Source organism: Phoca vitulina, unplaced genomic scaffold (assembly GCF_004348235.1).
Source record: "Phoca vitulina isolate PV1807 unplaced genomic scaffold, GSC_HSeal_1.0 scaffold35, whole genome shotgun sequence".
Taxonomy (NCBI): Eukaryota; Metazoa; Chordata; class Mammalia; order Carnivora; family Phocidae; genus Phoca; species Phoca vitulina.
In genome coordinates this window covers 5,645,755-5,673,136 of record NW_022589738.1, presented here as the reverse complement: position 1 = coordinate 5,673,136, position 27,382 = coordinate 5,645,755, and the positions used below count along the sequence as shown (strand labels likewise).

The 27,382-nt window shown below is 36.8% G+C and overlaps 1 protein-coding gene across 13 annotated transcripts in view; it reads left to right on the top strand.

Annotated features, from left to right (window-relative positions):
* DMD (dystrophin) overlaps nt 1-27,382 on the top strand; it is a 2,446,616-nt gene that overhangs the window by 1,618,880 nt on the left and 800,354 nt on the right. For all 13 annotated transcript variants that reach the window (XM_032426633.1, XM_032426634.1, XM_032426635.1 and 10 more), the window contains one exon: nt 22,591-22,766. In XM_032426633.1, coding sequence (XP_032282524.1) covers nt 22,591-22,766 — 176 coding nt within the window. The remainder of the gene's footprint in view (nt 1-22,590; nt 22,767-27,382) is intronic.

The window sequence follows — 27,382 nt, the reverse complement described above, 5'->3', positions numbered from 1 at the left end:
TCACAAATTACTCCTTGTAGACCTTTTGTTTGCCATCCATCCTTGAAAAGATCTCACTCTCTCCTCTGAACTATAATCAGTGTTGTCTGTACAATCCATTTAGAAATTAATCAGGTACTGCTAAGTGACTTCTTCTATTGCCTTGAACCTTTATTTAAAACTTTAACTTTTTATGTGATTATATCTTGTTTCCTACCATAATGTTAAGTTTCTAGAGGGTAATAAACTAGCCTTAAGTTTATTTTACTTCAGATTTAGTAGATAGCCTTGTACATGGTGGGAATTCAGTAAATACTTTGCTGACCTGAGATATTAATGTCTTTGTCTATTTAATCCAAGGAACTATTAGGAAGGTGTTTTCACTTTCTCTCATTAGCCTTGATTTTGGTTTCATTTCATTATCTTGGTTTTATCTATCCCATCATTTTATCTCTATTCCAAACTTTCCATTTCTACAATCTTTCTGCATCTGTAAACTCCTGAAGGGCCTCACATTTGGGTATCCTGACAGTACTGTAATTTCCATATACCTTCAACAAAATCATCTCTACTCTCCCCTGTACCACAAAGATTGGAGTAATTGAGCCATTCATTTTTTAAAAAATATGCTGCTTAACTTTCTGCATGGTTTCCCCATAATCACAACTTAATTTCGTGTTTGTCATGTATTATTTCTTATGAAATGCCAAAAAGCTTCAAGAAAGGAAAATAACACCTATCATCACATATAAAATGAGACCTTAACACTAGAGTAGTCCCTCAGTAAGCATGGGGACTATGATAATGTGCAGTGACAAGCAGAAAAATGTACTTTTTTAGCACACACTTTCCTCCTGCTCTAGGATAATGTGTGGATAATAGCAGACACACTTGAGGAGAAAAATACATTATTTCAAAGTGATGCCTTAAGGTTGACTACAGGAGGAGCTCTTTGAATGAACTATCTAATAAAAGAAAATTTTAAATAATGTCAAATTCTCACCTCAAAGGACTGTGAAGCGTTTTGCTCAAAAAAGTAAAAATGGCCAAGATTTTTATACGAGTGGTTTTTTGCAGTATATTTTCATATCTTTCACTTACATTATGAAGCCATTCAACACCAAAAAGTTTCTTCAAAAACCATTTTTGTCCATGTCTTTTAACGAAAGCATGATGTCAAAATAATATTCATCACTGAGAACTTATAGAGAACCTCTTTGTACAGTTTTTCCTATAAATAGATTCCTAAAATTAAAGCAGATGTTCAACAGGAAGTGAACATGCAATGTAACAAATACCTCTTGAGTTTCCTTTTTTGAACTCAAATTTTAGATTATTTTTGGAGTATATTAGCTTATTCATTGTTTATAAGATTATTTCTGAGTTGCAAATATTTCCTGTCTGTGTTTTCCCCCTGTGTTACCATGTTTTTGTCCATTCAATGGTCACTGCCACAATCAGATAGAAACCATGAGATCACTTTTACTTGTATCTGTAGTGGATACGTTAGTGGAGGTCCTAGCTGCTGCAGGCCTGTCAGATCAATGCATTTGAACTTTCTTCATAAACTGAATAAGGCTGGGATGTAGGCCCAAAAGAAACTTAGAGTCTTGCCAATTTGCTTTAAGACCACTTGTGTAAGAAATTTAATATAGTATGAAGAAAAACCACATTGGGCTAGAGGTTGAAATACCTGGATAATAAAAATCTCAACTTTATTACTTTAACTTAAGCACATCACTTAACTTCTGTGATGGATAATTTTGTGTGTCAATCTGATTGGGCTATAGGGTGCCAGACATTTGGTCCAATGTTATTCTGGGTATGCCTGTGAGGCTGTTAGTGGATGTGTGTGTGCGCGCACGTGTGTGCACATATACACACATATGCATACGTACCTGCACACACATATGTACACACAGATCTACACGTGTGTGTGTATATATATACATATACCTTCTGTTGATTCTCTTTATTTAGAGGAACCCTATAATGATTTCTCTGAACATGACTGGTCACTCTTTAGAGTCACAAAATAGAAAAGGTGTGTCTGCTATTTCATGGGGTTAATGTGTGGAAGTTTTTCAAAGTAATCAGCATGCTTTCTAAGCTGTAAAATACTATAGAAATTTCAGATATTATTGTTCTTAGTGTTCTTGTTCTTTTTAAATAGCATTTTTTCCTGGCAAGTCATTTTTTTTTTTTTTTTTTATACTTACGCCGACCTTGTTGCCATTTTACTCTCGCTAATGTCCTGAGCCACAGACAGTGTAACATTCTGGGAGCCAAAATTTCAGACATCCTGGCAACTGCAGGTGTCCTAAAACTAGCAACAAAGGAAAATTAACATGAAGCTCTGCTTTCCGTGCCTACTGGCCATCTGAACAAATAATACTCATTTTTCTCTTCCACCTTCAATATAGGGACCCTGTTGACATCCTGTAGTTTCAACTGAAGTTACAAGCCAAAATGCACATATAGACCTCCCCATAGTTATAATCGATTCCTGTACTGGAAAAATACGTCAGAGCACCTGGTCATATTGAATATGGAAATCTTATATGAATACAGGAAGGAAAAAAAAAATCATGAGCAGGAAATTAGAGCCCTTTATACATGAAAGTCACTAAGTTGCCCCCATTGCATTTGCTTGGCGCATTAGAGATCAATTGAATGGCCCAGTGCTATTCTGTCACAATAGAGTTCTTTCAAAGCTATACATGATTAAATAAACTCCAAATATTCCTTTGGCAGCTGTTGTTTTTTGGGTTGATTGATTGATATTTGAATCTCCATAGTCAAAAGCCTGTGATGAGAAACTTACTCTGACGATAACAGTAATTCGCTGTAACAAGGAAGCCACTTTCAATGGGTTGAATGTTACCCAAGATAAATGTATATAATCTGCTACAGCAGAAGCTAGGTCAATACAAGCAAGCTCTGGCATTTGGCCTACTTCTTGTTACCATTATTTTTCTTTATTAAGGACACAAAGCAATTGCCTTGGTGCAGGGCTGAGTTTCCCTTTTTAATATAATAGAGCAAATATTTTGCCGTTACACAGGAAGAGAGAAGAGATTCAAAAAAATTCCTTATGCTTGTCAGAAACCCATTCACTGGTATTAGAGGCATGGACAAACATTTCTGGTCCAGTGTGAACATGTATGGGTGGGGGACAACTTAGTCTGAAGTGTTACTTGGAAAAATCAAAACCAAGTGTTGTTTATTTGGAAAGGAGGCTCATGGGGCGCCTGGGTGGCTCAGTCGTTAAGCGTCTGTCTTCGGCTCAGGTCATGGTCCCAGGGTCCTGGGATCGAGTCCTGCATCGGGCTCCCTGCTTGGTGGGAAGCCTGCTTCTCCCTCTCCCATTCCCCCTGCTTGTGTTCCTGCTCTTGTTCTCTCTCTCTGTCAAATAAATAAATAAAATCTTAAAAAAAAAAAAAAAAAGGGAGGCTCAGAAAATCTGGCTGCATCAACATTTGTCATTCTCCTTGTTGGAACCAAAATCCTTAAAAATTGATTATAAGGTAATGGGTATGATGCCATACTGCAGTGCTTTTGGGTCACATCTGTAGTTAATAAGGACAACAGGTAATCATCACTTGTCATTTGAGACCGATTTACTACTCCCAGCAAATTCTGCCACTATCTCATATTACAAAATAAAAACTCCTGAGAACATGTGTATAAATCAATTTTTAGAAGATAATTTTTATCAGCAATGCATATTGGAACTGGGAAAAAAAGAAATGAAAAGGTAAGAACCAGGTGCTCACCCCTCTTAGGACTCCTTTTGTCCTCACAACACCACTACGTGGCTGGTGCTAGTGTTATTATTTTTGAAATTTTACAAATGAATCAGCTGAAGACCAAGTGACTTGCTCAAAGTGCTATAAATGGACAAACTGTTTTGTCTTCTAAATCTTACTCTGGACTTTATATCAAATCAACCACCTACCATTCTGTGATAAAGCACAAATTTCTCTTCAATTGAGATGACTAAGAAATCCTTTGATCTGATTTTTCTGTATAATGGACTGTTTTCTCAAACAAGGCAGTAAATATCCGATTTTTAGAAGTTAATTATTTTGTTGCATGCTAGGAAATAGAGTTACTTCTAAAACATTTTTTTCAAGTTACTTACCTTTTTTAGTGCTATCATTACCTCTTAGGCAAGTACATAAGGCAAAATAAAACATATTTTTGAGTATAAAGACTGGGATTTCAGTATGGTTATGATCTTGTCCCTCTTCCCCAATGACAAGAGAAGATAAGCAGATGGATTGAAGAGCCGTGGTCAGTTAAATCTTATCACCAACTAGGGATTTGAGTATTTTTCCTCCAATACTCATGACTACAAATAAAGGTCTTAACTGTTTGGCAAATCATGATGAACCTTATAAGTGATTAAATAGTGATTTTTGGTAATGATTTAATAACAAATATTATTTTAAATGACTTCTACTCATGATACATGGACAGATACTCATATAGGTGCATGTTCTTCCCCTTTATATACATACCTGTAGACACTCCAATTCTATCACAGTTAACAGGATTCAAACATTTTGTCTCACTGAGTATTTTTCTCCACTCGAACCTACACATAAGAATACCACAGCTTTAGTTCTGCGTATATTTAAGCTGATTTTTAATATTCACAGACAGACCATATGGTACCTGTGTGTGGTACTCTGTAAAAATCCCACTTTGGTAAACTCTTCTCCTTTTGAAACAGTAGTAACTTGTTACCAGGTCTCTTCTCTCACATCGTTTCTACCTCTTACGGTGATCTTCAAAATTAAAAAAAAAAAATCCTGAAGACTTAGAAAAGGAAATTATTCATGTCGTTGGTGTTTATGGCATGCCATGTGGTTTGTTGGCCTGTGCCGATCCACGTTATGACCGACTTCTACAAGGACACAAATCATCCCACATTACTGTTGGCCCGGTAGATGCTGCTCTGTTGAAGCAACATCTCAGGTGAGCCTCATTCAGGCTTCTATTTTTATAGACAAAAGGGGGAATGGGCATATTTTCATTTCTGAAGTTTGGCAGGTGTTATTTATTGAAAGGTGCTAATTTATCCATCTGGACACCTGGTCTGTCCATATAACCTCAGATACAAAGGTAAAAATAAAGTTTCCGTCCAGTGTATATCTTGCCAGCAAGTGCAACTGAAGGAAATTAGAGCCTGGTTTGTGTATTTTCATCATGTTAATACAGGACTTTTCCATAAAAATAAATTAGTTTTGAGCATGTTTGTTTGGACAACAAAAAGAGAACATCCACTTGATTGATAGCGGACAGAATTTTCATTAAGTTGAACAGCAAAAGTACCACAATTGCATCACTCACCTTCCTGTTTCAAAGGAAAACAGAAAATTAGATCCAATAAACTCTACACAAATGTTTGCTATGCATATTTTAGCCATTAAATACATTATCAAGAATCATGTCAGCATGACATTATAATATAGTGACTTTACAAAAATATGTCATCTAATCTAGGAATGCTCTAGTCCTCCCTAAATCAGCTTCAGACATACTCAGTTGAAATTTCTCATTATTTTGGGATGAGAATTTGTTTTTTGTAAGAGTGATTGCATTTAATTGAATATACAAACACTATTAAAGTAGACAAAATAGTTGTTTAATAGGAAAACCGGTATGAAATAAGTTTTTTCTCCCAAGAAAAGGAGCTCTAATAATGAAGCACTTAGGTTTTTATTTTCACAATAATTTCAGCATGTATGCAATTTGCCTAACTTTGTGTCTTTTCTACTTTGCCTGTGTCTGCATATCTCTGTAATAACGAAGTACATGAGTCAGAAAAGAGTGGCCCTGTGTAGTGGGAACCTCTCTGCTATGTGATGAATATGTGGAGCCCATCTTGGGATCTTGATATCTGTTGGATGACTTGGACAAGTCATTTAGGCTCCCAATTACTCATTCTTTTTAACCACTTGATTGAGGTCTGACTGACAAATATAAATTTATATGTATTTATATGCACTTGATGATATTGGAGATAAGTATGCATCCATGAAATCATCACCACAATCTATGCCATAAACATATCCATCACCTCCAGCTCCTCATATTTAACATGGGGATCTTAGCATATTTTTTGCTTATCTCATGCATGTGTGTGGGTCTCAAATGAAATAATCATCTGACGGCACTTTATAAAGTATGTAAGAGTAAGATTATCACAGTAAGATCATTGTAATAATTCTCTTAGCATAGTATTAATATCTTGGCCTGTTTAGCACAACCACATTTTCTCTGTGGCAAATGCCGTTCCTGGTTTGGGCAAAGGATCACACCAAGAGAGATGAGGAGGTAGATACTTAAGTTGTTGCTGAATCTAGAATGTATTGCAAATGTCACAGATTAATCCTCTTCCTTTTTTAAAAAATAACTTTTCACATTGAGAATGTGGTATTTTCTTCAAATGTAGGATACAAAACTTACCTTATTTGTTCATTTCTACTGATTAAAACATCTCAAGTGCTTATGTAAGGGTGCAAATCGAGTTTTAGGTTTTTTTTGATTTATACACTTCTTTAATTCACAAAGGATTTGAGACAGCGTATAACAAAATTTCGAACTAGAAAATGAAATAATAGAAAAAAAAATGGAACCAGGGGAGATACAGACTAAAGTTTTAGAATTAAGGCTAAGGAAAAGAAAAAAGCATAAATATGGAAAAAGGATAGTATAGAGTGGGAGTTTTGAGAAAATGCCTCCCTATCATGATCGTCTTTATTAGCCTTCTTTGGAGAGATAGCAAAACAAAATTAGAGCTGTTTCCAGCTATTTCCCTAAAGTGCATTTGCTATAGTAATTCTAAGTTTTCTTCCTAAAAGGCAGCATGTTCAGAGGGCATCAAGTAAACTGGACCTATGGAATTTTTAACAACTTTTCTTACCTGACATTTTCATGGTACACATTGATGTATTCAAAACTAATACGTAGAAAAATACCATTAAAGAAAGCTATAAAATGATGATATTAGAAGAGCTTAATATTACTTGAGAAGTGATGAATTATTATTTATAATGTTGGGTAAGTTTAATAGTATCTACTTGAGCAAATAATGTGGTGAATTATATTTTACAAGTACTGCTGTCTTAGTAGAGAAAACAAGATAACCTTACTTAAAAATACTACATTTGGATAATTCGGATACAGCACTAGGAAAGTTTACGTTGTCTGTTTTCTTATTCTTAAGTCATAAATCTAGATAAAATATTTTTGGGGGGGTAAGATTATATCAATTTATATTCCAAATGAAAATAGCATTTTTTTCTGATTAAAAAAAATATACGTTTTCATTGGAAAAATACATTTCAAATGATGAAAAAAAAAACAAAAAAGCATACAAATGACTAATAATCTCATTTCCCAGAGATCTCACTTAACACTTTTCTGGATATTCATCTAGTCTAATTCTCACATGCCTCTTTTTTTAGAAATCTCCCTCTTATGTAGATTCTTCAGTGCCTCTGCATCTTATTTCCTCTTGTTCCCTTCTTGTGCAAAGACAATGGTTTTTTTGGGTTTGTTTATTTTGGGGTTTTGTTTGTTTGTTTGTTTTTTGCCGTGTCAAATACACAAAGTGGTTCATGCATCAGACCATCTTCTTTGTTCATCATTAGCCAGAGGCCCTCTACTTGTTCAGGTGGTAGGCAATTTGACATTATGCTGTTCCTTGTAGAACACGATGAAGTCCTCGCATAGTTACTTCATTTTAGGAACTGGGGACAATTTTATTAACTGAAAAATTATTTTAAGGGGCTCCTGGGTGGCTCAGATGGTTGAGTGTCTGCCTTCGGCTCAGGTCATGATCCCAGGGTCCTAGGATCGAGCCCCACATCGGGCTCCTGGCTCAGTGAGGAGCCTGCTTCTCCCTCTCCCTCTGTCTCTCTCCCTGCTCATGCTTTCTCTCTCTCTCTCTCTGTAGCTCTGTGTCTCAAATGAATAAATAAAATCTTAAAAAAAAAAATTAAAAAAAATTATTTTAAGTTGCATAGAAATGTGAGATGCAGTTTTCCTGCTGCAAAAGAGATTAACAGCCAGGCCCACGTGTCCACCCTAAGAACAAGTTGTGGCTCAGTTGTCTTTGTTAACGGGCATTCTTTTGCTCCTCATCCAGAAATGCTCTTTAGCAGGAAGAGATGGAAACCAGTACGGTGACTTCTTCCCATTTGTGAAAATTGGGATGATGTTTGCCCATCTCCAGTGTTAACACAGTTCATCAACAACCACTGACAGCAGGGTAGGACCATATTGTGCAGATTCTCTCATTTCCCTGGGATATAATTGGTCTGGGGCCAGAGATTTTCGCTCATTTAGAGCAGCAAGGTGCTCTTTTAAAATTCCCTCACCTATTTTGGGCTTCATTTCTTTCATACGGTTATGCCTTTTCCAGTCTGATGAACATTCTCCTTGACAGAACAGACAAGCAGAGGAGCTGAGCAGTTTTGCTCTCTGTGTCATCTTTATTCCTAATCTTCCCCCTTCTGCCCCAGTCACTGAACCTGTGTCTCTCTGGTTCTTCTTTCTCCAAGTAGAAGTGAAAAGGCCCTGGATGTTTTTTGTTTTGTTTGTTTGTTTGTTTGTTTGTTTTAACATTATACCAAGTCTCAATTCTAGGCTTGGCTTTTCCTCACTGTTTATGCAGTTCTATATTGTTTTTAAGATTTGCCCTCAGGGGCGCCAGGGTGGCTCAGATGGTTAAGCGTCTGCCTTTGGGTCAGGTCATGATCCCCGGGGCCTGGGATTGAGTCCCGCATTGGGCTCCCTGCTAGGCGGGGAGCCTGCTTCTCACTCTGCCTCTGCCTCTCTCTCTCTCTCTCTCTCTCACTCTCATGAATAAATAAATAAAACATTAAAAAAAAAAGATTTGCCCTCAGTTATATGTCCCTTATTTTATCCCATGTTTATACATTTGTAGAATCTGAGCTCCTTTGAGGATCCCCTGTGTCGTGGCATGCATCTTGTTCAACAATCCCCCCCCCGCTTTTTAAAAAAAAATACTCATTGGTGTCATTTGCTATTATGTTGTCAAAATTTTATTCTTGAAAGTCTCAAAGATCTCTTGAATCATTTTATCTTTTAAAATTTAAGATCATGGGATCACGATGTTATTTTCCCCTTCTTACTCTAATAAACATACCACACCACGCATACAAACACACTTTGCTAAAATACAGATGCCACTTTATTTATCTTCTAGTTTGTCCAAATTGAACCTATATAACCTGATTAGTCTTCTGAACCTTTTTTTTTTTTTTAAAGATTTTATTTATTTATTCACGAGAGACAGAGAGAGAGAGGCAGAGGGAGAAGCAGGCTCCCAAGGAGCAGAGAGCCCGATGTGGGGCTCGATCCCAGGACCCTGGGATCATGACCTGAGCCAAAGGCAGATGCTTAACCATCTGAGCCACCCAGGCGCCCAGTCTTCTGAACCTTTTTAAATTCTGTCTGCAAATGACTGACCTTTGCCAAGGAGACAGTCTTAATTCTTCTCTTTATAAGAAGTATCTACAGGTACTGTGTGAAGTGGGAGAGAAAGAATTTAAACTTGTACATTTTCATTGTTAACATGGCTAAAATAGTGTTTGAGCAGAGAAAAGTACTTGAAAGTGACATGTTCTTATTTCTTAATAGAAGTAAAATTTATATAAGATGAAACAGATTTATTTGGGAGGGGAAGAAGAGTTGATTCCTACAAAAAATCTGAACCTGTTGAATTTAGTTGATTTCATTCTGTCAGGATATTCTGAGTAGTATTCAGATTTTGCTCTGTAATTTACTTTCCATGCTTTCTTGCTCTGTTTGACTGTAGCAAGTATGTAAGGAAATACAGAATAATGCCCCTGGAACTGGAAAACAAATAGATAATGTGTTCAGTTTAACTTCCATTTCTTCTACTCATAAAACCAGTACTTCAGTAAAAACATTGCCATCACTTCATGCCATCTTCTGGTCAATTCCTACCCCCATAGGCACCTATTATTTTTATTTCTATCACCATACTTTACTTTTGTCTATTATTGATTTCATATAAATGGAATCATGCAGTATGTAGTATTTTGATCAACAAAATATTTTTGAGGTTCATCCATGTTGTTAATGTATCAGTAGTTCATTCCTTCTTATTGCTGGTTAATATTTCATTGTAAAAATATACCACGATTTGAGGTGCCTGGGTGGCTCACTTGGTTAAGTGTCTGATTCTCGATTTCAACTCAGGTCATGATCTCAGGGTTGTGAGATCGAAATCCGGCTCTGTGCTGGGTGTGGAGCCTGCTTAAGAAGCTTTCTCTCCTTCTCCCTCTGCCCCTCCCCCTTCTCTTCCCTCCTAAAATATGCGCGCGCGCACACACACACACAGACCATGATTTGTCTGTCTCTTCTGTTCCTGGACTGTCAAGCTTCTCTCAGTTTGGAGATAGTAGGAATAAAGATGCTATGAATGTTTGGGGAGAAGTCTTTTTATGAGTATTTTCATTTCCTTTGAGAGTGGAATGGCTAGGTCAAGTATTTAACTTTGTAAGATACTGCAAAAACAGTTTTCTGAAGCGGCTGTGTCATTATATACCTGAACCAGTCATGGTGGAGAGCTCCCTTTGCTCTCCATTCTCACCAATATTTGATCTTAACAGTTCTTTTCAACTGTGCCATTTTATGGGATATAAAGTGACATCTTGTCACGGTCTTCATTTGTGTCACTCTGATGACTAACAGAAGTGAACTTCTTTTCATGTATTCGTCGTTCATGAGCAGAGATCATATCTGTTGAAGACAGTGCCCTTCCTATTGGGTGAAAGTAATATTATTTTGAGGTTACTGGTATAACTTGGAAATTGGGAAGGATAGATACATTGTCCTACTTGGTTTCTTTTCTTTTTCTTTTCTCTGAAGACTAGCGCAAAGCATCATTGCTGCTTGGGTAGCAATGCCTCGGCTTTGTAAAAACACTGCTCCATGGCCACGAATATGGAGTGCTGAATATTTTAATTTTCTTTGACCAGCTGCTGCATATAGCCTCTTCAGAGCCATCAGCACTAATTTGTTGGTTAAAGCCTACTAGGTCTAAAAATACAGAGAAATGACTTAATCATTCTTTTTACTATATGTATTATGCTCATTCATTTGGTCACCAGACTTTTACTGGTTCACCTGGTGGGAAGCTCAAAAGATGAAGAAGATAGTGTCCCTGCACTGAAGAAATTCAAAAACTTTCAATCAAAATAAAGACCTTTAATTTTATAGAGACTGTGAAAAACATCCTAAAGTAGACATAATAGGGGCGCCTGGATGCCTCAGTCGTTAAGCATCTGCCTTAGGCTCAGGTCATGATCCCAGAGTTCTGGGATCAAGCCCCCCATCGGGCTCCCTGCTCAGCGGAAAGCCTGCTTCTCCCTCTCCCACTCCCCCTGCTTGTGTTCCCTCTCTCACTGTGTCTCTCTCTGTCAAATAAATAAAATCTTTACAAAAAAATAAATAAATAAAGTAGACATAATGGATAAGCAGTAGGATTTGACAGGACAATTTCTAGTTGAAAATTTATTTGTAAGAGACATGGTATTTGGAGTGTGTCTTCATTTATCCATTTAACAAACATGTTTGAGGCACTACCATGCAGCACGTTCTTTGCTAAGTACTAGAGCGAGAAAAAAAAACAAAACAGTGAGGGCATTCATATGGAGAGAGGTCTCCAGAAAAGCCATGGTATGACTGTGAGTTGTCCAGGTGTGCTGAAGTCATGGATGAGGAATTGGCGAGTCACTTTGGGAAGCCTAGGAATGTTTCTTCCAGGAATGCTATGAGGTTCTGAATGTTATCTGAGCTGTTTTGGGCTTCATCAGGCAGGTACTGAGGATTCAGTATGAGTATTTCAGCAGGAAATAACTAACCCCCAGAGGAATCCATCGGGAGAACTGATGTGCAAAGACTATGTAAGATGTTTGGGAGTGTGAAGGGTTAAGGGAAATCAGTTCAGAGGAGGTGTTACTTACATAGGTGAAACATAGGTGAAATATGAAAATACGTTTTCGACTGGGGAGAAAACGTGGAATTAACTGGTTAATAGGTATAACAGGATCAGTAGAACTTGGACTGGGGAAAAGAAAGAAAGGGATAAAACCCAGATGAACTGGTGGTAGGAATGTGGGTGGGTCACTGGGAGAATATAGATGTCATTCAAACAATAAGTCAACAAGAGAAACCCATTTCAGAATTATGTTAATGTTGTCTTGAAAACGTTTCCTTTGAGGTTCAAATCAACTGAAATTGTGCAGAAATGCTAGGCAATAGTTAAGAAGGAAGCTTCACTAGAGATAAAAAAAATTTAGAAAACATTAGCATTTGATAACTGAATCTTTTCCTCTACAGAAACTATATTTTGTAAGGAACCACTGGAGTTGGTTTTCACCTCTTTTTACAACTATCCCTGATCTTTTAGGGAATCACATGGATAATTCTGGAATTTTTAACAAGAGACATCCTTAAGTCCTCTGGCTCTTTTATTCTTAGGTTGCTCTGGTTTGTGTATAGTTCAATAAGGTACAGATTGTTGACATTGTACAAATATGTTAATAATAGAACCCATTCTTTTGCCTGATTTGTCTGATTTCCAGAGGATAGTCTCAGTCAGTAATAGATACACAGATGTGTTTTACTGTCTCACCTTCTAGTCTAATTCCATGAAGAAGAAGAGCATTACCCTATAACAGATAATGAGTTGGAAACTAAGAAAGCCAACCTCAGAAAGTAAGGCTTTAAAAAAAAAACAGCTTGTTTTTAATGCCTATATAACTTGATGAGAGGAACATAGAAGGCTTAGTGATACCCAACATGTGCTTAGAGGTGGATTGTTAGTTGATGTCTTGGGGGTTTTGTAATCTGAGCTAAATGCTTAAAATCAATTAATTGATGTTACACACAGAGATCTGTTTTTATCCCTCTTTATTTTATTTCTGGGCCTTTCCATTCTCAAGAGCATGGAAAACAAAACCTTACCTTGATAACTTGTTATTTGTGATACGAGACAAGACTTTGGTAAAACACAATTATTTTTAATGTCTCTTTTCCATACCAGGGTGTTATATATATTTCAGAATTTTACTTATGAACCTTTCTCAAGTGGGAAGCCATTCAAGGGTACTATAATATCTTGTCTAGTCTTGCACTCAATTTATCAACAAATAGTTCTTGAGCAATTATTAAGGTAAGCAACGCCCAGCACTGTGCCTGGCAATATAAAGAATGAAGAAGACTGTCCTCAGTCATGTATAATTTTAATTACCATGATGTTTATGTTTCTTTTCCCATCTCCCAAATACGGATATAGACACGTGTACACATATCATCATACTGCTAATCACACAATTGATCTATCTTGTTCACGTAGCATCTCCATAGCTATGTTATAGCTCTCCTCTGTTGAGTAATGACAGGAAAAGACAAGATTATTTATCGCTGTAAAGGCATCAGATACAGAGTAGTTACCTAAGTATTTGTTGGAGTGAATCACATTGAAGATAATACTTACTCACATTGAACATTTTACCTACATTAACCAATCATTTAGAGATTATGCCAAAGCTAGGGCACATAAAATTCCTCTGAAGAGAAAAAAGAGGGAGTCTGAAGGGAAAAGTTAAATTCCTGATTTCTTACACAGCAGCATGAATATATTTTTAAATCCTCATTGCCCATTGATATTTAGCAGTGGATGGGTAGAACTTAGGATGGGTAGATAAAAGCAACTTCAATGAGAGCAATACTCTTATTTTTTTTCAAATGTTCTAGGCAATCATACTGCCTCTGAACTTTCTACATTATATGAGTCATGAGATAGACCCATGGATCTCTTTGCCAGCAAATGAAAATAAAATGTAGCAATCTACAGACATAACAAGGGTCAGTAATGACAGTGTTACTCCTCTCACTTCCCTATGTAGCAGTTGTCAGGCAAATTATTCAGGAAGTCCCAAAATATGTTTGAATTACAAAATCTCCCTTTGAAATTAACCTTACTGTTTTCAATGAAAATGGGGAATCCAACCACCTTCAGAGCCAAACCCACATGATGAATCTTAGACTTAGCTCGGCCAATAATTATCTCAGTTATATTTTCAAACCTAATTTTTCCTCTGCCGTTCAGTCCAGTATCCCCCATCTGCCTAGTCGATATCCTTCCCTTCCCTCACATCTTCAGTGAAGGGCTAAATCCTATTTACCTCCCAAATATCAACTGTTTCCAACCACTTCTATCTCTCCCACTACTTCCCCATCCACACTACCATTTCCCTTCCCTTAACTACAGTGACATCTCCTACTTGGTCTTCTTCCTTTTACTCCAGAGCTTCTCCAATCCATTCTTTCTACTGCAGGCAGCAATAACCGGCACCTGGCAGAGTGCCTGGCCCATAGGAGGTACTCAGTAAATAGTGATTTAGTCAGTGAATGCCCCGCTTAGTGAAAATACTTCGTAAGCGTGGAAAGTACAAATAGGAAACTCCAGCTTTTCAAAGCCAATGAGATTTGACTTTTAATCAGATATTTCCAGTCCTTAATTCCATTTACAGATCATCTTGCTTTTTAAAAAAAAAAAAAAGTTATATTGCTTTTTTCATACACTCACTATGCTTTTTATACCCACCAAATGGCTTTCGAATAAATATTTGTGTGGCTCCAGATTGGTAAAACCTCTAGAAAGAAGGAGGAATTTTAAAATGATCCATGTCTCCTTTCAAGTATTCTGTCTTAGAGTGAGCATTTTCTGGTTGCATGCGATATGTTCCATGATGAAATATCTCACATCTTTTTACAACCACCCTAATAATTTTTAAAAGAAATTTATGGCTGAAATCATATGTTCTATTACCAGGATCTCTTATTAAGAGAGCAAGCATGTTCTCTGTATTTAAGAGTCCGGTGGTTTTTTTGTCTTTTTTCTTTGTTTGTTCTTTCCTTAAATCCCACATATGAGTGAAATCATACGGCATTTGTCTTTCTCTGTCTGACTTATTTAACGTAGCATAGTACCCAATAGATCTACCCATGTTGTTGCAAATGGCAAGATCTCATTCCTTTTTTTTTTTTTTTTGGCTGAGTAACATTCCTTTGTATGTATGTACTACATTTATATCCATTTATCTGTGGATAGATACTTGGAAGGGAGGTGAGTGGGGGAGGAATGGGTACAATAGATAATGGGGATCAATAGTACACTTAATCATGATGAGCATTGAGTAATGTATACAATTATTGAATCGTATTATACACCTGAACTTAATATAACACTGTATGTTAATTTCACTTCAGTTAAAAAAAAACAAGCATGGTCATAGAGAAGAACCTCCTTTTGATCAGAGAAAAGTCAATTTGTTTTCATAACAAATCTATGTAAATAGAGAGGAAAAACAACTCTTAAATGTTCCTGGTTAGTTCTCCTGAAGTTCTAATGAATGATTTAGAAGCCAAGAAAGATTGAACAAATCTGTGAACCTAGAGAGGCCTATCATTGATTTTTTACTCACTAAAACCTATTAACTTTGCAAAGTTGTGTACTTTATAACAACAGTTTTCTTTAAAGCAAAGACCACTAATTCAGATTCCTTCAGAGTAGAATGCATGCCTGCCCCACCCATACTTACTAAAGTTCTAATGCCAAATCATGTCTGAGGACAGATTTAACTTACAGTCTCTAGTATCAGAGCCCCAAAGGCAGAGATTTAACATATATACTTTTTTCTTCTTTTGGAATGTCTGCTTGAAATTAAAGAATGTATATTTTGGGGATTTTCTGCCCAGGGCATTATTTCGTGGGAAAGAAAAAAAAAAACGCCTGAGATAACCTTTCAAAGCATTTAGTACTTAAAGTACCAAATACCATTTGGTATTCACATTAATAGCAGTGACAATAATGACTGTATATATCACTGATGTGGATGAGATAAACACATCCAAAGGAAATTTCATTGTAATTTGATATTAGGTAAATGTCCCATTAAAATAAATAGCTACTGTGCATAATTTTCCTTTAGTTCATTGGCAGGATGTTTGCTTGGGAAAAGGAGCAGTCTAATTCTAGTGTTAAAAGGAATTCTCATTATTTTTTTATAGCAACCATTATGAGGAGCAGTTAGGGAAGGGTATGTGTACCAACCAGCAAATCTGCTATCACATCACCCAGGAAAAAGAGGGTATTAGATAAAATCTAACAAGACCCCCCCCTTCCTGCCTCCAAGTCCTGCAACAAATTAACAACAACATACTTATGGTTTGGGCATTATTATTCGTCAAGCACAATAAATGTTTACTGAAATGCAAATAAAATTAGACCAGGAGAAGAATAGGAAGAAAACGGTGCATTTTATTTTGGGTTGATCGTTTGTTAAAGACTGTTCCTCTTTGATTTGACTTATTTTGCAAATTACTAATAAAAGATCTGTAGGTCCTCAGATGAAAGTTGAACCTGAGATACAGTTTAAATTTGAATTCATATTTTATGATCAAAAGAAGAAAAAACTATTTTACTGAATCCTCAGCCGTAAAGTCTAATGTAGACATGAATGCTACCAACAAATGATACTAAATAGAAATATTTTACAAATACCTACACAGTGGAGAGGCACTTAGCTCTCCCTGGCCTCTTAAAGGGTCCAGCAGAAGAGGGAACATTTAATCTGAGCATGGCAGGTGAGTTATGACTTTGACCTGCAAAACTTAGCGGGACCATCAAGTAAGTGGAAGGCCATTTAGTTTTACGGGGAGTTGGAGCTAAGGGTGGAAGTGGGGAGCAGCAGTCCAGCAGGCTGCAAAAGCAGAGGGGAAAAGAGGCTGCAGAGGCCCTTTAGGCCTTCCTCGGTCAGCTAGTGTTTGGACTTTAGCTTGTGGTTAATAAGTAGGCATTATTCTCCATATCCTCATTCTAGGTGCCTGAACTTGGCCTTGCTTCTTGCCTCCTACCACTTTCATTCTTTACTCAAAAATTGTCATTTCTCTAGGCCATGTTTCCTTTTTTTCCACTCTTTTTTTTTTTTTTTTTAGATTTTATTTATTTATTTGGGTGAGAGAGAGAGAGAGAGTGAGCACAAGCTGGGGCATGGGGCAGTGGGAGAGGGAGAAGCAGGCTCTCCGCCGAGCAAGGAGGCCAATGCAGGCCTCTATCCCAGGACCCTGGGATCATGACCTGAGCTGAAGGCAGACACTTTACCGACTGAACCACCCAGGTGCCCTTCACTCCTTTTTTAGATACACCATTTTTCTACTCTTGCCTCCCTCTCCCTCTTTTAAATCCTGCATTTCCCAAATTCCAGCCATCTTTCAGTGCTTGTCACTGTCCTCATGAGATCCTCTCCCAGGGTCATCCGGTCTTCTGCCAGGATGGAGTCAGCCAGTCGACGAATGGGCTAGGTTGAATGTGTCTTGTCACTGAGCCTGCTGTATGCTTTGGGTATTTGTCCATTTATGTTGCTTCCTTACAAAAATTTGTCATCTGATAAAATTTGAATACTTTCTGAGGCATATCAAAACCTCTAAAGGCAGTGGTGACTATGTACTGTTAAGAATCAACGTGAGAAACAGACTCGTTTAATTTATCTTTGAGAAAAGGACCAGAAACTATTTTTCAGACTCTTACTTGAATTCTAGGGACTGACAAAGAGAAAACAGTGGGAATGATCTTAAGCAGGACAGAAAGGGTAAAGCAGTAAAAGATAACACATCATATTTTTATGAAATCACACAGTAGAATTTTCTCCGGCGGTTTCATCAGTGTCCAATGTTCCTATTCTTATATGTTTTCATTTGACCAGTGAGTGAATGGAGTCAGTGATTAATCTGTCTCCAAGGAAATCTTTAACGAAATTACAATTAAATCACAGGATTGCATTCTTGACGCATCTACTTGGTCAATGAAGGTTTGTTTTTTTCCTCTTCGGTTTCCCTCAGTCTTGATCTTTTCTCCCAATCTCTTTTATCCCTCTGTTTTCCTCTTCCGCCTAGTTTGTGGTATTTGGCCAGTTCTTTAACTCCTACCCAGCTTATCCAGTTTTGTCATTGTACAATTTCCCATAACTGCTTCTTAGCTTATTCGTTTTCTTTATTGGTCACATTTTATGTTCCATTTTTTGTGCTTTCATACAGTTTTGAAAAGTTTGGCAAATACACTTTTTTAAATGTATGTAATGTTTTCATATAAAACATACTGACTGCTTTTGCCTCATATTCTCTCCTCTGTAAAAATGTAGCAGTTCTGGGGTGCCTGGGTAGCTCAGTCGTTAAGCGTCTGCCTTCGGCTCGGGTCATGATCCCAGGGTCCTGGGATCGAGCCCCGCATTGGGCTCCCTGCTCGGCGGAAAGCCTACTTCTCCCTCTCCCACTCCCCCTGCTTGTGTTCCCTCTCTCGCTCTGTCTCTGTCAAATAAATAAACAAAATCTTTAAAAAAAAAAAAATGTAGCAGTTCCTTCCTTGTCCATAATTTCTCTGACTTTCCCTCGATTTAACCAGACTTGAGGGACTTAAATGTGTCATTTTCTGTAATTTAGGAACATTTCTCCGTTTAAAAAGCATACAAGAAGTTGAGATAATGCAGTAACTATGAAACATGTCTCTCCTGCTCACTCACCCCTTCCACGTGTCTCTTGCCTACTCTTTCTTCAGTGGTGAATCTATTTTGTACTCCTTTGTCCCCTTACCTCCAGAGATTTTGATGCAGTCAGCCAACGGTGGAATTCTGGGCTTTTATATTTTGAAAAAGTTCCCTAGGGAAGTCTGATATGGAATCCTTATTAAGAATGATGCTTTCATAGCAGAATCAAAACACAATAAGCTTTCTAACTGTGATGAATAATCCAATAGATTTAATTATGATTCTCTTTCTGTCCCAAACTAAGACTAGATGTTAATTGCCAGAGAAATAGATAAGGATGTCTATGACAACAGAACATTAGTATGATATCAAAGCTTGGACATTTTGCTGGTAGTGAATAATTTAGTGCTTAAAATATTTAGAAGCTATAGAATTAAAATTAATTTGTTTTTCCCTAAGTGAATAAAGTTGATTGAGGTTTTACATTTATTACATCAAATTTTATCTTCTTTGGGCTCAGAGGCTAACTTGTAAAACACCACGTACACACTTTTTTACTTCCTGTTTCAATCCATTACGCCATTGTCCTATGCTTTATTACGGAAAGCTCTCCTCAAGTGGTTCATACACTGTAAATACCTCTCCTGATTACAAAATCTTCTCACACAGATGCAATAGACTATTTAATGAGCTCTCCTTTCACAAAATTAAAAAACCTGAAGGCCCTGGTTTGGGACTCTATGTAAATGAGATTTATATCTAACAATTTTAAATTATTGCTTTATTCTTAGCTATTCAATTCTCTCTCTTATCTGGGAAATAGAAAGAATAAAACCCTTGTTGATTCTACAATTGGGTTGTAAAAGTCACTGCAGCCACCAGCCATGAAGTAGAAGGGCCAAGATCAAAAATACAAAGCAGAAGAGCTGATATAAAAACAAACTGAGGGTTCTAGAGGGGAGGGGGTTGGGAGGATGGGTTAGCCTGGTGATGGGTATTGAGGAGGGCACGTTCTGCATGGAGCACTGGGTGTTATGCACAAACAATGAATCATGGAACACTATATCTAAAACTAATGATGTAATGTATGGGGATTAACATAACAATAAAAAAATTAAAAAACAAACAAACAAACAAACAAAAATTCTGAAGCAGCTTTAGCTTATAGCATTATAAACCACCACCAAGAATTCTTTGATTACTTAACAAAGATTCTGTCATCCGACTACTCAGTGTGGTGTTCCTGGACCAGCAGAATCGGCGTCCCCACGAAGCTTGTTTGAAGTAGAGAATTTTGGGCCCTCCACAGAACCACTAAACCAGAATCAGCAATTTGGCAAGTTCTCTAGGAGATTCTTGTGCACTTTAAAGTTTGAGACGCAATGCTATAGCACACATCTAATACATACTCCAGGCATTTTTTCAAAATATTATGAATAGGTGTGGATATTGGACACCACTGAAGGTACAAATCAGAGTCTTAATCTTTCTTCTCTACTTTCTTGACTTCTGTCTTTTAGGCAAAGATTTTCCCATTCCAGTAGTCATATGCATGATTGCATGATCCAGCTAGTTCACAAACCCTGTAGCTTCTGCCCTAACAGTGTATTGGGTTTATCTTTTCCTTTCTGGTGCGTTATCAAAAGTCTAGTCTTACCCCAATACCAGTCTCCCAGAATCCCAGTCCTAGTGTTTTCCCTGTGTCCCTGTCTTAACCTTAGCCTGAACTCTGCCTCAGAATTATCCAGAAACACAGCTCTAGCTCCAATACTCCTGTACTTACAACGGAAGTTATTTTCTTTTGCCACCCAAAGCATTGCAAACTCCGTAATGAAAAGCCAAGTCCTCTCTGCCGAGGCCCAAGATCCACCCAGGGCTGCCCCTCTCCCTGCACTCCCCCTCCCATACAGTGACATGGAGCCCACATACATACTCCTGATCACATCATGGAAATGGCACACCATAGGCCTTGCCTCCTGCCATCTGCTAACCCCCCTGATCCTCCACGTTTCTCAGGTCTACCCATTCTTCATATTTCACATCCCCCCAGAGTCATCTTCTGTTCATCCTTCCACTGAAATCATCCCTCTTCTGGTGCATCATTTATGAGCATCTTGCTTTCTCTCTTGTATGGAGTACAACAAATTATCCTTCACAACTGTGTCTCACCTCTTCAGCTAGATTTATACTGCCTGAAACCTAGAAAATGGAACTTTTTTTTTTGAATCTCTAGGAGGCCTGATGATAAGTATTAATACTAACGATACCATGACAGTGATGAAACTGAACGTCTCCCTTCCTCCCCCACTTCCTTTATTTAGACATGCATGCGTTCCCTCAACAGATAGTTACCCAAACCTCCCATGCGCCAGATACTGGACTAAGCATTAAGGACACAGTCATGAATAGGACACAGTCTCTGACCTCAGTGGATGTCTGGTATAATAGGAATATAGACACAGTTTGTTATGAATGAGTGTACCCGTTACTAAGCAAGTAACAGTGAGTGTCACACGCCACCCCGGTGTGAATGGATGGTAAAGAGTGAGATTCAAGTAATAGTGCAAAATCAACTAGTTGCAAGGAAATACCACATGTTCACTAGAACATATCTCATGTACATGTAAGAGAGTATAGTGAGGAAGGCTTATGAACAGTTCGATAACTGCATAGTTTTATGTTCATTTGAGGCACTGTGGTCCCTGGAATAATGACCTTGTTATCATTTTTGCTGATTGATTGAGTCTTTTAACTGTTAAAGTTATACTACCAGAAATTCTAGTATTCAAAATAATATTACACGAAAGTAGTAAAAAAAAATTCTTTATGTGGAGTAAGAATCTTAGATTTGACCCAGTCTCAGAAGACATGCATCCATTCATTTATTTGGCAAGCATGGACTGGCATTTACTATGTCCTTGGTATTGGCTCAAAAGACAGGGAAATATAAGAATACAAGATCATGAGAATCACATCTATCAGGTAAGTGTTCTGCATACTAACTTTATGCTATTAGTATGTGGGAATTTGTGAGCCCTTTTGATTTAAATGTGGTAAGGATCTCAAGTTCTCAGATCATTTCATTTTCTAACCTGCAGATTTAGTACTGGATTATTTTAATTGCCTAAAACATTCTGGATGATCTTTAAAAAAAAAAATAGTAGAGTGCCATTTTTATGTAATGGTAAAGAGCATTTTTGTTTTTATATATATTTGGTTGTAGTAGTCTCTTTTTTAATGACACTCCTTTTCTGTTACTCTTAAAATTTCATTCAGGATAAAAAGTGGAAGGTATTTCATCTTGACATCATCAATGACTCATAAAAATGTTCTGGTGGCTATAGATTATTTTTAAATTTATCACTGTACCTTAGGGATTTTTTGATAGGCTGCCCCTGAAAGCAATTAATTCTGTTTTATGTGGTTTTATAATGCAAAATACCTTGATGGAAACAGAATTTGAAATAAATTTCCTTCTAATATAGCAATGAATTTTTGCTTAAGTATCTCTAGAGGTTGTTTTTTTTTTTTTTTTTAAATACTATGGCTAAAGTATGTTTGTTCTTTTTCACCTCTCCTATCGACAGTCATTAAGAAATCGAAATACTTTTTTCATGTTGAAATTTTACAACACTTCATAGACTATTAAACGTGGAACATCCTTGTGGGGACAAGAAATCGAATTTGCTCTTGAGAAGGTTTCCAACTAATTGATTTGTAGGACATTATACCATCGTCTAGCTGACAAGCTTTACAAATAGAAAGACCGGAGCTGAACTGAGAGGGTGCTTTTTTTACTGACACATAAAAGGTGTCTTTCTGTCTTGTAGCCTTTGGATATAGGCATGTCAGTTTCATAGAGAAACTTTCACACGGCGCTTTTTTATTTCTTTCTCTCCCCGTAGAACCACATGTGGTAGCACATTGTTAAATCTTTTCTCAAATAAAAAGACGTAGGGCTTCATTTTTGTTTTGCCTTTTTGGTATCTTACAGGAACTCCAGGATGGCATCGGACAGCGGCAAACTGTTGTCAGGGTATTGAATGCGACTGGGGAAGAAGTAATTCAACAGTCCTCCAAGACAGATGCCAGCATTCTGCAAGAAAAACTGGGAAGCCTGAATCTGCGGTGGCAGGAGGTCTGCAAACAGCTGGTAGAAAGAAAAAAGAGGTAGGATAACAGATAAAAATAGGAATCCTAAAATTTTAGCAGAGCTATTTAAGCTATCCTCTAAAAAAGACTCTGTGAAAGATTGGAACCAGGGTGAAAAGCAGTAAGGGGAAGGAGCCCCTCAACTGTTAATCAGTAACAATAATGAATTTGTTTTCTGTGTCTCATGTCCTGAAACATGTAGCTGCTGCTAGTGAAATAGTACTTTGCTATTTTAAACTTTGAAGTGTGTTTTAAACACCAAGCGATTGTTCAAATATGAACATCTTCAGTATATTCCGGTTTTAACAAGCTGAGGCTCATTTATTTGAAAGAAGATGACAAAAGGAAATAACAAATGACTATTTTGTAGGAAAGACTGCGATTTGGCTAGATTTTTGAACAGCTATAAATGTGACTCTGATACTCAAAACCAAGATGGTCATATTTACTTTTTAGTTCCACTACATTTGTCAGTACATGCTTGAAGAGGGACTTGGGCCGACAATGGTCAAATCTAAAGGGGCAAAAAAATAAAGGGGCAAACAAAACCTCAGAAAGGTTATTGCTGAATTCAGTCATCTTTTAACTTTCCTTTGGAAGGTCCTGAAAGCCCAGAATGCCAAATGTATGCTGCCGCACTTGGAAGGCATAGATATTTTTATAAATGGGATTTTGCATTATGCTTCCAGTGGTTGATGCTAATGTTGCCTTTTTCATAAGGGAGGACTTGGCCTTTATTTACCAAATGAGACTATTGTTTTGAACAATGAAAACTCCCTTCTATTGCCAAGCTCTTGCTTCCTACCTATCATCTACATACTAGGTGGTTTTTAATATTCAGAAAGCTAGGACAACTCGTTGATGAACGTCTTTGGTGAGGATATATTAGAAAGGTTTCAGAATTAGGTCCATTGTCTTTGCCCACCTCCTCTTGGCGCCTTTGCTCCTGTTGCATTATTCAAAAAGTAGATAAAATTCATATTCCTCTACAAAAGGGATGCTTTACTTAACCTGCACACACACACACACACACACCTCTTGATAAAGTTTAAAAATAATAGCATCATCTAAAAACATTTTTAGTTTGAATCTTGGCTTAGAAAATAATTATAATTTTTTCTTAAAGATTTTTATTTATTGAGAGAGAGAGAGAAAGAGAGAGAGCATGAGAGGGGGGAGGGGCAGAGGGAGAAGCAGACTCCCCGCCGAGCAGGGAGCCCGATGCGGGACTCGATCCCAGGACCCTGAGATCACACCTGAGCTGAAGGCAGACACTTAACTGACTGAGCCACCCAGCGCCCTAGAAAATAATTATAATTTTTATAGAGATAATGGAAAATAAAGGTCTAAACTTGGTGGTGAAACTGCTTCCTTGGGAAAATCATATACTTTTTTCCCCACATTGAAATCTCTCTATTAAACACACAACTATATCATTACTTAAATAACTGATATGTTTAGACTATGAGCAGGTTTAAACCTGTATAATATCATTTCTGAACTAAAGTCAATCCAGTCTAAAATAAGATGTTAACAAATGGGCAGATTAAGGAAAATTGCATAGCCTGCTCTAAAAATTAATAACTTGAATTCATAAAGTAGATTAAATGGGTTGGAAGATTTTTTATTATATATAAAGTATTGTTTCCCATCTCTAAATATCCTGCTCATATTATGTTTAAATACAACATGTCAATATTTTCTCTGATAACAAGTTTTTAAAAATTCACGTGAAAAAGTGATCTATTACTGACTTCTAAATGAAAATCAGAACTTAGAAACATAGGGCCTTATGACTGTTTGACCAAATAAGCTCTAAAATTTTAGATCCTTCTAAGTTTACAAGAAAGTAGTGTATGCTGACACTGTGATGAAATATTACACAAATTGTAGGTTAATTACAGCTAGGGATTTGGCTGTAACTTGTTAGAAATATTTTTCCATTTAAACATTTTGACCTACATTAAATATTGTACTTTTGTGCTTTAAAAAGTCAAGATCAGCTTCCTTGAGGGTTTTTTTTTTTTTAACTCAGCTTTTAAAGTTGTCTACTTCACGCTACATTTTAAAAATAAATGTTAGCATATTTAAATTTCCACTGAGATCAGTTTCATGGCATACTTCCTCAGAATTTTTGTATCATTTAAATTTTATGAAATGTAAAAAAGTAATAAAATAGAAGTGCCTTTTCTACCAATGCACTAACAGCTATTTCCAAGCAGCCAGTAGCAAATAAAGTAAAAGTAAAAATATATATATATAAAGAATATGTTAACCTAACAATAGTGGAAGAGCTGTAATCATGAAACTATTATTCATCAATGCCATGCTTTCACTGCAACCCAAGGAAAAGTCAGCAGGAACCAGAAGTTATTTATTGCACAGGTGAAAAATAAAATGACTATTCAAGTTGACATCAGTATTCTCAGTTTGCAATGGGCTTTAAATGCAGCTGTTGGAAATATTTCATGTTTCCTAGTCCATGTACACATACAAAAGAAAGTACACAATTTAAGCAGAAAAAAAAAATCTGCAAAACTGGAGCCTTACAGCTACATAATTTTAAACCCTTCTTTTTGAAAATGCAAGATATCAGAAATATGAGCAGAAAAATCCCAGAACAAATTCAAATAGCAGTGGACATCCATTAAGGTTAGTTTATGTTGGAAGTAAATGAAGTATAAAATGCAGTCAATTAGGTATACAATTGAAGACAAAATTCACTGTTGCCTCAATTATGTAGCAGAGGAACTGGATAGCATCTATAGGTTTAAGCATGACAGTATAATGAGTTTAATGATGGCTTAGCCACCAATATGGCCTTTGTAAATGAAGAAGATGCAAATGAAAATTTATCAGCCATAAAGGAAATCATAGGCTAAAACAAAGCAAGCCTATGTAATGAGGATTCTTAAGCCCAGGTCCATTGGTAGGATTCAAGGGGTGCCATGAGCTTGAATTGTAAAAAAAATACTTCTGTTTTTGCTAACCTCTAATGGAAATTGAGCATTCTCTTCCATTTTGAATAAAGGCAACAAACCAGAGTAATACTAGGAGTACCTGTGAAATCACAGATATTTTTATATTTCAGTAGAGTAGCTACACATATCTCAAAGTATTGTTCACCGTTATCACTCATCAAAATTGTACCAGTTATCAGATCTTCCATAAGATCTTATCAATGTGTTAATAATAAACAAGCACGTGTATTGCTATATCACAAAAAATATTTTCTAGTAGGTTTATAACCGTATTTCAATACAATTGACTTTCTTCGGAGTTCTTGGCTTTTTATATTCTGGACTTAAAAACATGATTCTGAGAAGAGTCCCAGGCATCGCCAGATCGCCAGAGGGCTCCATGGCATAGGGAAAAAAGGATCTTAACTATTTCTGGCTAGCTGTTTTTCTGCCCAGACCTCATTATCATGTACTGTGGTCTCAGTCCTTTTAATGATGTCGTCACTATCTTCATACACTCCTTTTTTTCTGGATATCCCAGGAGATGTACCAGTCAAGGGAATGTGGGTAGGCAGGCCTTTGAGCAATGGATAGCTGACAACATAAGGGAGGCCATTTTACTTAGAATAATATCAGTTGATAAAAGATTGAATGGAAGAGGGCAGCAAGGTGATGGGAAGTAGAATCCCTAAATTGAGGAATCTTTGAATCATAATCCATAGCAATGAAAAGTGATCTCAAGAATTTATCTCTCCTTTTCCCTTTAGGCAAATATGGTATTGTTTCCACCATTGTAGAGATAAAGCAATTATTGTACTTAGAGGAATAAGAGTTTTAATTTAAATGCCACCTGATCGAATACACTGCTTGAAATTTGTCTTTTGCCAACATTTTAAATAAAAAATTACAAGCATATAGAAAAGTTGAAAAAAGTAGCATAAGGAATACCCATATACCCTCTTCTCCTTCTCCTAAATCCCTAGATTCAATAGCTAACGTTTTGCCATTTTTTTTTCTCCCTCTCCCTACCTCCCCCATGTGTGCCTTTATTTATTTAATATAGGCAATAACACACACACGCACACACACACACACACATTTTTTGTTGTTTTAAAATTTGCAAGTAAGTTATAAACACCCTTATGCTGTACCTCTAAATACTTCACCATGCATTTCCTTAGAATAGGGACATGCCATATATAGCCATGCTTGTTTACCATGCTCAAGAAAATTAAACATAATACCATATTATTGTTTAATATCCCACCCATATCCAAATAGACCGAATGACTCAAAAATGTCTTTCATATCATTCTTTGAGGTTTTCATACCAATGTCCCATCATGTTTTATGTATTGCATTTGGTTTTGTAGGAGAGGAAAAAAAAAAAAAACCTTTCTCCTTTACCCTCTTAGCTTTAATATCTGGAGACTGCAAGTTAAATTGACAAAAAGACACATTAATAGGAGAAAGGGCATACAGATTTTATTTGATGTTAATTTTTTAATGTGGCACAGGGGGCTTCATAGGAAAGAAGTGAAAAGCCAAAGAAGCGGTAGACCTAAGAGCTTAAATACCATTTTAACAAAGAGAATTAAATTGTAGGGAGGTGACAAGACAAAAGAAAGGGGTTTGGGCTTCTAGGGGTGATAGATTGCAGGAAGGCAAATATAT